Source organism: Micropterus dolomieu, linkage group LG01 (assembly GCF_021292245.1).
Source record: "Micropterus dolomieu isolate WLL.071019.BEF.003 ecotype Adirondacks linkage group LG01, ASM2129224v1, whole genome shotgun sequence".
NCBI lineage: Eukaryota > Metazoa > Chordata > Actinopteri > Centrarchiformes > Centrarchidae > Micropterus > Micropterus dolomieu.
Window position 1 is genome coordinate 28,537,486 of NC_060150.1, and position 13,831 is coordinate 28,551,316.

Sequence of the window (13,831 nt, forward strand, 5' to 3'; positions counted from 1 at the left end):
GTGGTTTCTGAAGTTGCGTTGATCGCCGTGTGCTGGAAAATGATTGTCCCATGTAAACTGACGTACAGGCAGCCTCTTAGGAAGTCAGTAAGCAGTTTGCAAAACTCCACTTCCTCTTAACCCTTCCTGCTCTTATGACAGGCAAGGACGAGACGCTCTGCACTGGACTTGTTTAGCCAAGAAGCGCTCAATGTTGGTTGTTAATTGTGTGGTTGCCTCAAGACTGCTTCCAATGACATGAATGTGAGCACAAAAAGTCAAGTAAGGCCAATATTACTGAACAGACTCTACCCAGTACAGGCACAGTACATACTTACCCTTTAAAGTTTCTTTAAATTAAGAAATTCTATCAAACTAGGTCAGTGTTTTGAGCTTTTTCCAGGGATTTGTATGTTTCTGGTCCACAGCTGCTAGCACTGGGAGTTGTGGAAGCCTCTGGGGAGTAGGTCAGGAGAGAGCCCAAAATAAAACCAGGGCAGACCTCTCTTTGAATGTGTCAACAGTAAGAATATATTTCAAGAATTGCTTTAAAATTAAATAAATAAAATAAGTTACAACCGCTTCCCTGTACGCAGGATAAGCGGTGGACGATGGATGGATGGATGGATGGTCTTAGGTGGAAAAAGACAAATAATGCATCCATAAGCAGGAAAGTCTGAGAGCAAAAGTGTAAACAAGATTTAATTTGACCAAAACAGCCCAGAAAACTGTGGCTCAGACAAAAAACTTTCATTAAGAGGTGTCATTTGTGTCAAAATAATTAGGCCCAGGGTGGGCATGATTAAGCGTCTGTGTTTCTTTACTCATGTGACCTGCCCTTCCCAGTCTTGTTAGTTCCCAGTAATTGTTTCACACCGCTAGTGTAGCAACACTTCATCTGTGTTAAAATAATAACAAAGTTGTTTTAAAATAACTTTGTTTTTGTAGATCTACAGTACATTTAGGAAGGTTTGAAATGGAAGTGCTTTACATCAGTCAGGATCTATAAGATTGCTAAAGCTGATTTCTTTCTGGAAATGTTGCATTTACTATTTATTCTTTTTGATTTTTGATTGTACACCATGTGTTAATGTGAAGTCCCTTCTCTATTTTACATTTAGCACAAAATTTAGCTGGCTTTCAAATGCCTTCATGCATTACATACGTCAACTTTCCTCAGCCTGGTCACATTTCTCTAACTCAGTGTTGTGTCTCAACTTTATATGACTCTGCCAAATTACAGAGACTAGATGGTCAAAACATTTCTTCCATTTCACCACACACTGACAGATTGATCACGTTGCCTGTCCTGCCCTCTAGTGGTTCCACCAGGGATCACAAAGAAAAAAGCTACAACAAAGCCAACTGTGAAAGTCACATTTTGCTTCTTAACTACTGAAAATGCGACATATAAAAATGAAACCTCAAAACAGACAAGTGATATTTTATTTTAAATGCATCATATTGTATATTTATTTTACAATTGTATGCTATCTTATCAGTTACACACAAAACAAAAAAGCAGCCATGTAATAATATACTTTAATCTCCCAGAATGTAACAAGACTTTTCAATTTGGAGTTGAACTGCAGGTTTAGGGGAAACTGATTAGATATATTGGTAATGTCAATAAAAGCAAATGTATTTAATTTTTAGGTGAAAAATGTAAATGTCTTACTATTAAGTAAAGTTTTTCCAAAGTCAACCAAATCCAGATACAATAAACATATCACAAATTGTGTATTTATGAACAATACACACATGTATAATTTAATCAGAGATGAGATCTGTCTTCTGGTTGATATCACACATTGCCAATAACTTAAATAGATATATTAGGGTTGAATACTAAGAGGAGTGGCTGAACACTGCGCTGGTGTAGATGCAAAAAAGGCAAATGGTTCTTAAAAAGGGTTGTTCACTGTAATAGGCACTCGATGATGTCTGGCATGTGAGTATTATAGCTGCTTGGCTATCAGCAGGTTACAAGTTCTCTTCTTCCGCCTCGCTCATTAATCAAATTTACTGGGACAATGTGTTTAACTCAAAGTCCTGTAAGACTCCATGTGAATAAAGCTGAGGTACAATACATATGATACTGTTAAAAAAAAAATCATATTGAGAATAACCATTACAGCTACTGCACCAAGATTATCAATTATAAAATAAAACTTAATAATCAGCATCTCTCTCCACCTCAACCTGAAGTGCATTTTTGCATTTTAAAAAAAATGAGACTATTGTATTACTACTTTAAAAAGGCAAGAAACTTCAATTAGCAGTGAGGGTGGAGAAAAAAAAACTCCTCACATCAAAAGCATTTAGGTCACCATTTCAGATATATGTTGTAAACAAAAACTGTTGTTTAAAAAACAGTTACAATTTGGGAGATGTTCTGGCATATATTGCAGATTGCATGGCGTCAAACAAAAGGCGTGAAAGCAGGTTTTAGAAATGTACTGCAGTTGAATACAAAACACATCAGGGAATGGGGTCCATTTCCTTCCTTCCTTCCCCCCCTTCACTCAAATTTATTCATTCCAGCTCGAGTCTGCTCATACTGAGACTCCCATTTCATAGAAATAACAACTCATTCTAAAATGACTGAATGGAAGAGAAAGTGATGCCCGTCCCTGCAACACAATATAAATATGAGATCACAGCTGGTTACAGAGGGGTGGGGCGTTGGAGGTGTAGGTCTCAGTTAAGCAGCTCAAGGTAAGTGATTGGCACTTTGCCCTTCTGGTTGCCTCGCTCACCCATCAGCCAGTCTGAATCCATGCCTGGCACACTGCTGACTGTGATGACCTGCAAAGACAGGGACAGATGACGGACACACTGTTAGTTGTATATGGTATTAAGTGATCAAGAATAACTTTACTTTTCAGTCCCTTATGTAGCATACATCAGTTTCATACAGTGTTACCTGCTTGTGAAAGACACCAGATTTATGGGATGCTTGGTTATAAAGGTTTTTATTATGAAAGCCAGGTCAGGCCACACAGTTAGCAGACTGGAAACATTTTTCTGAATGCGGTTATTAGACCAAATGAGGTAATGCTGGTTCACTGTTAGTCAGCCACCAGGACTGTAATGGACAGATCAGTGCTTTGCCAGGAAAGGGAGTGACTATTCCCCTGAACAGAGTAGTTCCACTGCCGCTGTAGGGCATGATGTGGTTAACACAAGTTTGGGTTAAGACTAGCCTCCCCAATTTCCTAAGTTAAACTGTTGATTCTTATATTAAAAGAAACTAAATAAACTAGAATATAAGGCGAGAGAGAGACTACTGTTGAGCCATACGGAAAAAGGTTTAAATAATTGCGGTAAAAACATAACTGAAAACCTTATTCATCCTTAAATGCTGTCTGTTTTCCACCCTACTGGTAGTTTTGCTCCTCAATCATAAGATAGAATGGACCTATTTTTGTGGCATACCTCATCAGCCAGCAGGGAAAGCTCGCTGCTGCTGGCAGCATCATAGTCGTAAAGCACTCGGGCTTTGCGGCTGCCGTTGGAGCTGCGCAATTCGTTGAATCCGCCCGATGCTGTGGAGCTGCCGTGGCCTGCAGACACGCTGGGCAGGGAGGCCGACACCGAGATGGTGGGCACAGAGATGCTGGCAGTGCCCGACGCTGAGGACTGGTTGTTGTTGGAGAATGATGAGGGGAAACTGGTGGGAGGAAGGTGAGCTTAATGAGCGCAGTAAATTTTTGTGTTCTCTTCTCCTGTGAGTATCAGATACAGCTCTCTGTGACCTCATGCCTGACTAATTTTCATCAGTATTACTCATTTTCCTGTTTCATCTGAAAGGTGAAAACTATGCAACCATAGATGAACTTAAAAAGTAAGACAGGACTGTTATTTACTCATTTCAGAAGAAGAGAGGAAAAATAACTTAAGGACTTTAACGACTTACTGCTCCCTGCAGTAACGAGTATATTAATTTGAGCAATAACCTAAAACACTGAGATGAGGGTCTTCCTGCTAGTCCATTGACATTTAACTGTCAGCTAATGCAGTGTGACACCAGAGTTACAGCCCATAGTTGTATGGAGCTACTGGGTGACAGGAAGAATGGGTGGGTGGTCCCGGTGGTATTTTACCTGCCCAGCTGCTTCTGGAGATCCACCATATACTGGTAACACTGTGCGTAGTACGTAGTCTGGGCCTCCACAAAGTCATTCAGGCAGCGTAGCTGGTGTGCCTGGGGGTGCACAAGGAGAGATGTGAGAGAATTATACTGAAAGTTTCAGTGGTTTCCGTCAAACGGTTCACATGTTAAGCTCATGTTTTACTAAAGGAGAACTGAACAGGTCACTCAGCTTACCTATCTGGTATATTTTAAAGGTTACATTTGCAAGACATAAGACATCTTTCCATACTAAACCTTTCATCTGAAATGACAGATCTACCCATTTTACACACAGGAGCACTATTCAGGCTGTGAAAACAATTGTACAATGCCTGCATTACAAACTGGAGGCATGGAGTCTGAAAGACATGTACAGGTGCATCCCAAAAAAAAATTATGGAAAAGTTCATTGTGAGCACCAGAACAAGACAGAGATTAAAGGCTCAGGAAACCTTTGGAGGTGTTTTGAGTTAATTAACTGATTAGAGCTCTTCTCATGTCAACATTTCTGTATTATAATTCTTTATTCTAAAATTTAAATACACTTCAGTTTTGATTTTCAAGAGTTGTAAATATCAAGATGGCCTGAAATATATTCACGTTATCTGTAATGAATGTAGAATATATTAAAGAGTCACCATGAAGATGAACTTTTCCACAATATTCAAATTTGTTTGAGATGCACTTTCATATTAACCAGGCAGGGAGAGCCTTAACAATGCTACCGAGTTGCATTATGGGAAGAGTAGAATCCAGCGTTTTTAGAGGTTGAACCATAACTATGGGTTTTAAATCCGGATATCTTGGTCTCTGCTGCACACTTCTCGCACTTTAAGGAAGTGCAATACTTAATAATAGGAGTCGCCTTTTGCTGCCAAAACCAGCAGAACTACAATAACATCCCTTACTGTTACTTTATTTTATTACTTTATTTAATGACTGAATGCCAGTCAAAGCGGAATCTGGGCTGCGCTACTTACGTGGGTGCTGCTGACACCTTCTAGCAGCAGTCGGGTGATCTCCGCCTGCCGGTCAAACTCACTCTGGGTCATTCTCATCTCCTGCTCTGCCTAAGGAAGAAACAAAACTAGATCTTTATAGAATAATATCAATGTACACACTGAAATTATGATGATCAAAGTCCAATTTCTTTTATGATACACGCCTGTATTCAGTGATTTCCACACCAAAGGACATGCATATGGTTTAAAAATAAGAGGGAATTGAACATGTCTCAGACAAACAAATTGGTTTGCTGATATCTTCCCCTTTTTGAAAATGAGGCCAGCAGGCGCTGCCACCTCTGACATGCAATATCATCAGTGTTTGTGTCCTATGGCCTAAAGCTCCTTTATTATCTGGGAAAAAAAGCTCTTTGGCATAAAAATAATCAAATTAATTTAAACTGAATATCATCATTTACCACCAGTTAGCCCAAAAACTAACACATGAACCTAGTCTGTATGTGTGCACATCAGGGTTTTTCCTGGCTCACTATGAGGCGGAAGTGGTGCCATCCTGATCACGTGCCTTCAATTGGCTCAAGCAAATACTTTTTACAAGCAACATATGTTAAGCGTTATAATAATTATGTGATTGAAGAAAATGACAATAAGTTAATGCATATTTAAAAAAAAAAAAGAAAGAAGCTCAACAATAAAATCAAATACAAACATAAAAGCGAACCTGTTCATTTACACACTTAACTAATGGCAGGTTATTTAAAATCAAATCAAATCTGACATCATGCATGTTTTCATTTATAGTTCAGTTGATGTGAATTCCTGGATATTAAATGTTTAAGTTTCTCTAGTGGTCCCAGTAATATTTGTTCTTCCTGAAGCACATCACATCATGACACGGTTAAAGCTCTGCTTGAGACTGAGAACATCAAATACTAATATACTCAATATCTTAAAGCTTTTTGATTCTGCTGGCTAATTATTATTTAGACAAAAGTAGATCTCCTGTTTTTGAAACATTTATAAATGTATTTAAAAAAAAGAATTGTATTTTAAGTAATCCCCTCTCACACTTTCACAAAATTTGCTTTTCTAAGTAACGCTTGCTAGAAAATAGTGTTTACGATGAAAACACTTGTTGAGTTTTGTCACGAGCAGGAGGTGGGACCATATTTGCCCCGTAATTCTCTATGCAGGAAAAACCCCGCATAGAACATGATTAGGCTTCAATGTGTCAAAACCAGGGAAGTCAGAGGCAACACAAAAAAAGGAAAGGAAAAGAAAGACGGGGAAAAAGAACAGAACATCCAAACATCTGAACATGAGGTTTGTGTACTGAGGGAAATGTTTCCTTTTCCTCATATTGAGCCAAAGGACTCAATATGAGACTTGTGGAACAATGGCTTGTTGAGACTTGCTAAATAGCCCAATAAACATATGGTCTGGAGCTGAGACTGACAGGGACAATGGCCTTACTGTCCTGCAGTCCCTACAGCTTACATTAGAGCCCCAGAGAGAGGTGTGGAGGAAGGGAGAGCACTTAGTGTTTTATTCTTATGGGACTTGTCTACAAGGATCCAGCATTTTCCATGGAGGTACGGCAGTATGTGTCATGGAGGAGATAGAGAAAGGGAGCAGCAGCTGTTGACACTGCTACCAGGGGGTTTGGTGTGTATGTGTGTTCAATTCAAAGATGGCTCCAACATTCCACTCACCTCTGTCACTTCCTCTGCTCACATCTGCTGCTTTGCGTTTTGAAAACAGTGACACAGTAGTTAGAGCTACAGCTGCTGCACGGCCACAGCCAACACAACACATCCTTACACTCTGTGTGTGTGTGAGAGTGTGAGAGAGAGAGAGAGAAAACGAGGCAGCGGCATGCTTTAATAAAACCACACTCTGCATGACTGTGACAATGTAACACATAAATACTTCTCATCCCTTTCACACGACCAAACCACTTCAGACGCTTTGTCGTCGTGTGAGAGAGTACCACCCGTGGAACAAAGATTAAAAAGGGAGAACTGGTGTTAACCAGCAGATTATTTTCACTCTTTAAAGTGGGTGCAGCTCTACTCAGATAGTGTTGACAGGACACATGTTTGTTTGTGTAGATTAAAAACGCACTATTAAGAAAGCAATAACCACTAGACAACCCTGCTATTAACAAAAGCTAAATTAAATGAGCATGTTGACGAGCCAGAGAGAACGCTTAGCTCTGGTGTGTTTTTCCCAAAGGTTTTTGCCAAGTCTTTGCTTGGTACTGCGGTCATTAGAGATATCATCTTCAGACAGTGTTAACGGGAAGACGGCCTCTGTCTGAGAGAGTTATGACAGATTATGTGCAACTTTTAACAGTCAGTCTGTTAAGACCCTTTAAACGCTAGTTAGGATGAGATGTAGGATTGAGGGAAATGAAAACTTACTTCGGGATGTTCCAACACTACAAAAGCCTCAGTCACTGAACTAGGGCTGGGCGATATGGCCAAAAATGTTATCATTCATTCAAAATCGATGATTATCATGAGAAAAAGTCAGATAATTTCTTTCAAAGGCAGATTTTTGGTCCTGAGTGAAAACTGAAGAAACCAGATGGTTAATTATGTGGTTAAACTTTTCTTTATGGTCAGAATGTGACAAACACTTGATGCCAAACAGTGAATCACTTCACAAGTCTGAGGTAGAACATTCAAAACTATTGATTAGTTAATGTTTTTTCAGGCCTCTATTTTTGATGATTCTACTGATCTTAAACATCATGCTCTACTGGGACCTTTCACTAATGCTTGACACACCACATGGCACAGCTGATCACATCAATTTAAGGAGTCAGAATCCCCCAGTTAAAATTTAATTCATATCAGTAAATTAAGTGTACCGAGTGGCACAAAGATTTCTTTCAGGATGAATTAAGTTCCATCTTATCTCATTTTTCAGGTTGCAGTATACAGGCTGTGACCATTAATTAGGCTGCCACTCAAAACGGTTTCCAAACCTACAGGTTTCAGATCTTTTCATTTTCACTTTTCATTTATAATTTTAGTAACTTACATAAAGTGGTTCTAAGAGCTTCGAGAGGATTCAGTTTAAAATATGTTTGTATTTAACATTTTATGAATAGTGTATGTTATTCATCTGATCCTCTTCATTTTCTTCTGTGCCCCTATTAATTATTATTATTTTTTTTTTTATTTCACTACAAATAAATGTTAAGTGTTGAGTAATAATAATAATCCTTATTTGTAGAGCACTTTTCAAAAACAAGTTACAAAGTGCTTTAACAAGTGTAAAGAATAATACAAAAAAGATAAGAGCATGAAAATTTAATATAAAATTTGTAAAATACAATAAAATAAAAGGGATAAAATAAGATAAGTCAAATAAGATCGGGAAAAGCTCTCCTATAAAAGTATGTTTTAGAGTACTGGTACCACAAAGAAAAAGAGACAATCAATCCAGATGTCAAAAGAAAAAGGGAAGTCCGAACTTAGTCTTAACTTCCCATAGCTGCTCATGTGACGGTATGAAAGTCACAAGAGATAAAACGGTCAACGTCATGTTGTGTAATTTAGTCACAGAGGGACTGTAGGATACGCCCAGACAGCTTTTCTTGCTCTGAAAGGAAACTGGCTAATGATTTTAGAAAAAGCTGTTCATTAATCAGCAATATATCATTTAAATAGATGCAAAAAATGACAGTATTGCATTCATGATGATGTGTGTGTGTGTGTGTGTGTGTGTGTTCATACTTACTGCATTTTTATCAGCCATCCTGGCTTTCTTTACCCTGGTTTTGGCCGCATCCAAATCCAAACGTTTGACCTGCAGTAGCTTCCGTTCTTTCTGGACACAAAATGACAACAAAAAGTTCAAAAAACAGAACGCTGTGCACCATTTGCTGTCAGACTTTCTATCACAAAACCTGCTGTCATCAATCACTTTACAGCAGATCACATTAATATGGGGATTATTAGTAGAACTGCATGTTCAATGCGCTAGATTGTTTGGAGGCATCTGATAAATGGTCGAAATACCGCAAATTACATCAGCATCTTCTTCTTCTACTAATCCTTGTTGCAATATTTAAAACTCATCTGGTAACAAAAAAGCGTCCGAACGTCCATATCTTTAAGTAGGCCATTTTCATTCACTGAATGAGTTAGCAATTGCTAACTTTACTACTACTATATTGGATGTTGTAGCTGCTTCACTATTAAAAGCTTTAGAAAGGTCAGCCAGAGTGTGTTTCATGTTGCTTTCACTAAATCTTAACTGCAGCTTTAAATGAGGCTGATAAGAAATCTGAGTTCACTGCCAGAGCAAAGGAAACAAACGAATGATGGTAATGACCTCAACCCCACAGCAGGTGTCATAATGCTGAGGTAATGTGGTTGGTACAAGTCTTGTGATCACCTGTTAAAGGAAATCCTATAAACAGCACTGTAGACCAATTTCTAGATTTTCTTCTAATAAACATCAGCTCCACAAAACAATTTGAAACTTAAATATCTGAACTGACTTGAGGACACAAGACAGTTAAATATGATTCCTGATTATTGAGGCTGCAAAATGGCAATGTCTACATTCTGCAGCTGAAAGTTCAGTGAAGTGAAAGACCTGTAGCGAGTAGTATGTAGCTGCAGTATCGTAGGCTGCAGTTTCAGGACCACAATCCTAGGACCGGAATTGCATTTCTAGGACCCTTGTTTACTTTGATACTGCCAGCTAGCTATTTTACTCTGGACAGCCCCCCGAAGCCAGTTATCCTTACCACAACCATCACCGAGTGTGTGCCTAAACTTAAGTTATTAATTATATGCATGTCGAGCGGTTAACCCTACAGCTGCGCACATCAGCCTCAGTGCTAGCAGACAGGGTTATTGCTGTGCATTACCACCACGATTTCACTAGATGGTGCTATCGCAAAAGAACTACGGTCCTAGAACTGCGGTCCCAGGATTGCTGCGGTCCTGAAACTGCAGCCTCCGGTACGGCAGCTACATAATATTGCCTGTAGCCGGCAGTCCAACTCACCTGGATGGTTTTGAAGTCACCCTCTAGAAAGTTCCTGAAAGGTGTCAGGAAGTGGATGGCAGCAGTTTTGATTAACTCCCGCTCTGCCCCACCAATCTGCTTCTCCGTCTCACCACATTTTATCAGAGCATTTCCTGGAATTGTCAGCAGCACAAACAAAGCATCACTCCCTGTACAACACTGGACAGGAGACTGTACACTGTGGCACTATAGTCAACTAAAAAAAACGTAAATACTTTAATCTTGAGAAGACACAGAGGCCCGTGGATACCTGAAGAGCCTTTACTCAGTACTAATCTACACTAGACAGAACCATGGAAAACTAAACAAGCATTTTATGAAAGCTTGCCCAACAACTAACCCTTAATGACTGGAAGCTAAGAAGCTTTCAGTTAGTGGTTGACCAATATGAACTTTTCAATGACCGATATTTAGAGAGCAGAACGGACGATGGCTATGTAATGCATTCATAATGATGAATGCATTATAATGCCAATGACATCGGGTGGGGCAGCTAGCGGTTGTCTTATAAAGGCATGAGTTTCCCATACATATATTTCACTCTGGAAAATCTCTGGAATTATGTTACAAGATGCGGACACAGTGGATTTATTTACGGTACCATCATGATGCCTGTTCAACATTGTGATGTCAGCCATCAGCGGCATGGCATAGTCTATCATGCAGAGTAGAATCTACTAAACATGTTATCTTAGCCAGTAACATTTTGTTTTAGATGATTTTTTTTCTATCAATGAAATAGAAAAATACATTGGGTTGTGCTGTAGATGTACAGTTTGTCAAAAGTGAAGTCATTCAGCTGCATTTTTCTCTACAGTTTAAAAATATATATTTAATGCTAGCCAGTAATTGTTTTAGATTAGATCAGCTGCGATTTAGGATGATATATCAGGCTTGTGAGTGCAGGTATCGAAGGATACCGATAATCTCAAAATGATGAATATCATCTACTTTCAATCACTTTATTTGTTCCATCAATTAAGGAATGTTGCAGGGGGGGCGGACTGCGTTAGTCAAGCAGCTACAGGAATCAGCTAAATAAACACCACAACTAAAACTGGTATGAACCACAGCCAACATTACCCAGAATTCAGCAGGGGCTGTATGTTAGTGTATCACTCACCATAGGCAGTTCCAGGACCAAATTCATTTCCTGATTCGATCATGGACTGGCCCAGCAGCTCATGGTTGTTCATCCGCGTGGGGACTTTTTTTTCCAGTTTCTCATACACGAATTCCTCTAACCGGACATCTGCAGATTGCAACAAGAAAACTCAATTACAAAGTCACAAGACTACAGTGAGGGATCCAAACAGTGACTTTGGGACAGTGGATCCAAACAGCCTGCCTTATATTAGCAAACTATAATAGAAGCTTTCATAATGTCATCACATCACGCGACAACACTGGCAGCCAGCATATCTGTGGTATGTTGTATATGGACATAAAAAAAGTAGGACATGTCCACTTTACCATATCCAAGACTTTACACAGGCCTGTAATCAGCAGTCTGCCTGTGTTTGTTATGACACCATGGTGTGAGCTGAGGAGGATGCACAGCTGAGCTTACAGACTTCACAGAGGGTACTCATGTATGTCAAACACCATCACAGAGATGTTTCATGACCCTCTTTACTGGCAACATCTCCTAAAATCAGGCATTTTCTGAATTACTGAGCAACTCTTCAGTGCACAAACATGACTTCAACTGTCCGAACCGATTTGATTATTGTTTATATAATATACATAGATATGAACTGATACTGTTGATTTAAAAAATGGTTTCTAAGGTTAAAAGAAACAACTTGTGGTGAGATCACCATTATGATGAATCTACCGGAGAATGCAGTAATTTGTGTTACGTCATTAGTAAAGAAATCTAAAAATGTACTGATGAGCAAAGTGAGAGGCAATAAGTTAACATCTGTATAAATGAGGTTTGGTTCATAGAGTGGGTACCTGCCCTACAATGCCCTGAACCCTGAAAAGGGGGTCCTGTCAGCATTTTGTTTCTCAGTCGAGTCAAGTTCATCACAGACTCTAAAGTGTTGGTCTTACTTGGGTTGGGCTGTAGTAAGACTTCTGTCTGCTTCATAATCCTTTCTGTCCATTGCTTGGTGTTCTCCGCTCTGACCAAAAGGTTCTCCAAATGGGCATCCAACTCTGTCTTTTCAGCCTGGCCAAACTTCTCTTCTGTAAACTGAAAAAGAAAGTATCCGGTTATAGTGTGCACATAACCTATTGTCTGGACACACTAGAGTACGAAGAGTGGGTTACGGGACGGAACGTTAGCAAGCAGGGCACACAAGCTTACAAAATAATCTCCCTAGCTAATGTTGATGATAGCGCTAAATTATCCAATGGTTTCGGAGGCCTGCTTTGAGGGTTATGTTGTAACGTTACAGCTGTAAAGTTTTGACTTATGGCGACTGCGATGTCGGGGCTAATAGTTGCCGTTTAAAAAACAATTATATAATGTGACGATAACTATAGCCAACTTTGCAGAATACAGACTTTTCTCTCAAATGATAACGGGCTACATAGCTAACGTTACACAATAACACCCACGGTAGCGTTAAGTTAGCTATTTAGCAAGCGAGCTAAAGCTACCAGACTAGTTAAGCTAGCAGCTAACGTTGGTTAATAACAACAACTTAACGTCACACGAATTACACGGTCAAACTTACTTGTACCGCGCGGCTCAGGAAAGTGCCAGCGTCTGCGGCTAACCGCTTCACATTAAAATCCATGGCACACCGGGGGAATAAACACTTGATACAACAGCTAGCTTGTCTCACAGTCCAACTGCCATCACTATGGAAAATGTCATTGAGGCAACTTTAGTGGGAGTTCCACCCAGCTGTTGAGCCTGACAAAGATAGTATACAGGACAAGAGAGTTCACATCGCCACCCTATTCTGACAGTTGTGAGGAAAATGTCACGCATGCGTACATTCACATACATACGACAAAGATTTACATTTATGATTGAAAGTCATTTTTTTTCAAGCGACAACAGATAGCAATAAACTGAAAGTGTTGCTGTTCATATCGAAGATACTGTGCAAGATACTGAACCCCGAATTGCCTCTGGTGGCTGCCAGTGTATGAATGTACTTTCTGTTTGAGCACTTAGGCACTTGTAGTGTAAAAGCGTTTCGACTGGTCGAGAAGACTAGAAAGGCGCTATACAATACGGATCATTTACATTTACATCTGCATGATGTGAGACACACCGTGGTATATGGGAGTGTAAATTAGAGGCAAGCACATTTTGTCCTAATCTATTCTTTGTCTTATACATAACTGAGCTGAATTTAACATCAATATGAGATTTTGAACATTTTCTCATACTTCTTAAATTTAGCACCTGAGAAATAGTCCTTTAATCCAAATTTATATGATCTTAAAATGCTCTTTTTTCTCTCTCTCACTGCACTGATCTTTATTTGTAATAACAGTAAGATCCAAAGGAAATTCCTTCGGCTAATAAATGAAGCTACACAGTGTCAGGCATTTGTCTCAGTGATCAAATTCAAGTCTCAACTCAGCTATTCAAATATATAGCAGAGCAAATTATATGCTTTTCTTGTCTTTGAACGTTTTTTCTCAAACTGGACAGGATAATTAATTAGTTTTTAGTCTTAGATTACTGTATGCCGGCTCCCAGCATCTCAAATCTGCCCAGTCCCTCAGCCAG

General features: G+C 39.3%; 1 protein-coding gene across 1 annotated transcript; it reads right to left on the reverse strand.

The window, feature by feature from the left end:
* Positions 1-1,411: 1,411 nt before the first annotated feature.
* On the reverse strand, positions 1,412-13,038 carry sh3glb1a (SH3-domain GRB2-like endophilin B1a). Its single transcript, XM_046063663.1, has 9 exons — positions 12,819-13,038; positions 12,190-12,331; positions 11,255-11,383; positions 10,111-10,244; positions 8,830-8,919; positions 5,095-5,184; positions 4,086-4,186; positions 3,418-3,652; positions 1,412-2,787 (listed from the first exon to the last, which is right to left on the reverse strand). The coding sequence occupies exons 1-9, from the start codon at positions 12,879-12,881 to the stop codon at positions 2,680-2,682; spliced, it is 1,092 nt and encodes a 363-aa protein (XP_045919619.1). The 5' UTR covers positions 12,882-13,038; the 3' UTR covers positions 1,412-2,679.
* Between the last annotated feature and the right edge of the window lie 793 nt (positions 13,039-13,831).

Excerpts from the sequence above, each read along its gene's own strand:
- sh3glb1a (XM_046063663.1), bottom strand. The coding sequence starts at position 12,881 with ATGGATTTTAATGTGAAGCGGTTAGCCGCAGACGCTGGCACTTTCCTG. Across the intron at positions 11,384-12,189 it reads CTTACTACAGCCCAACCCAA|ATGTCCGGTTAGAGGAATTC; the intron begins GTAAGACCAACA and ends TGCAATCTGCAG. Across the intron at positions 10,245-11,254 it reads TGGTCCTGGAACTGCCTATG|GAAATGCTCTGATAAAATGT; the intron begins GTGAGTGATACA and ends TGACAATTCCAG.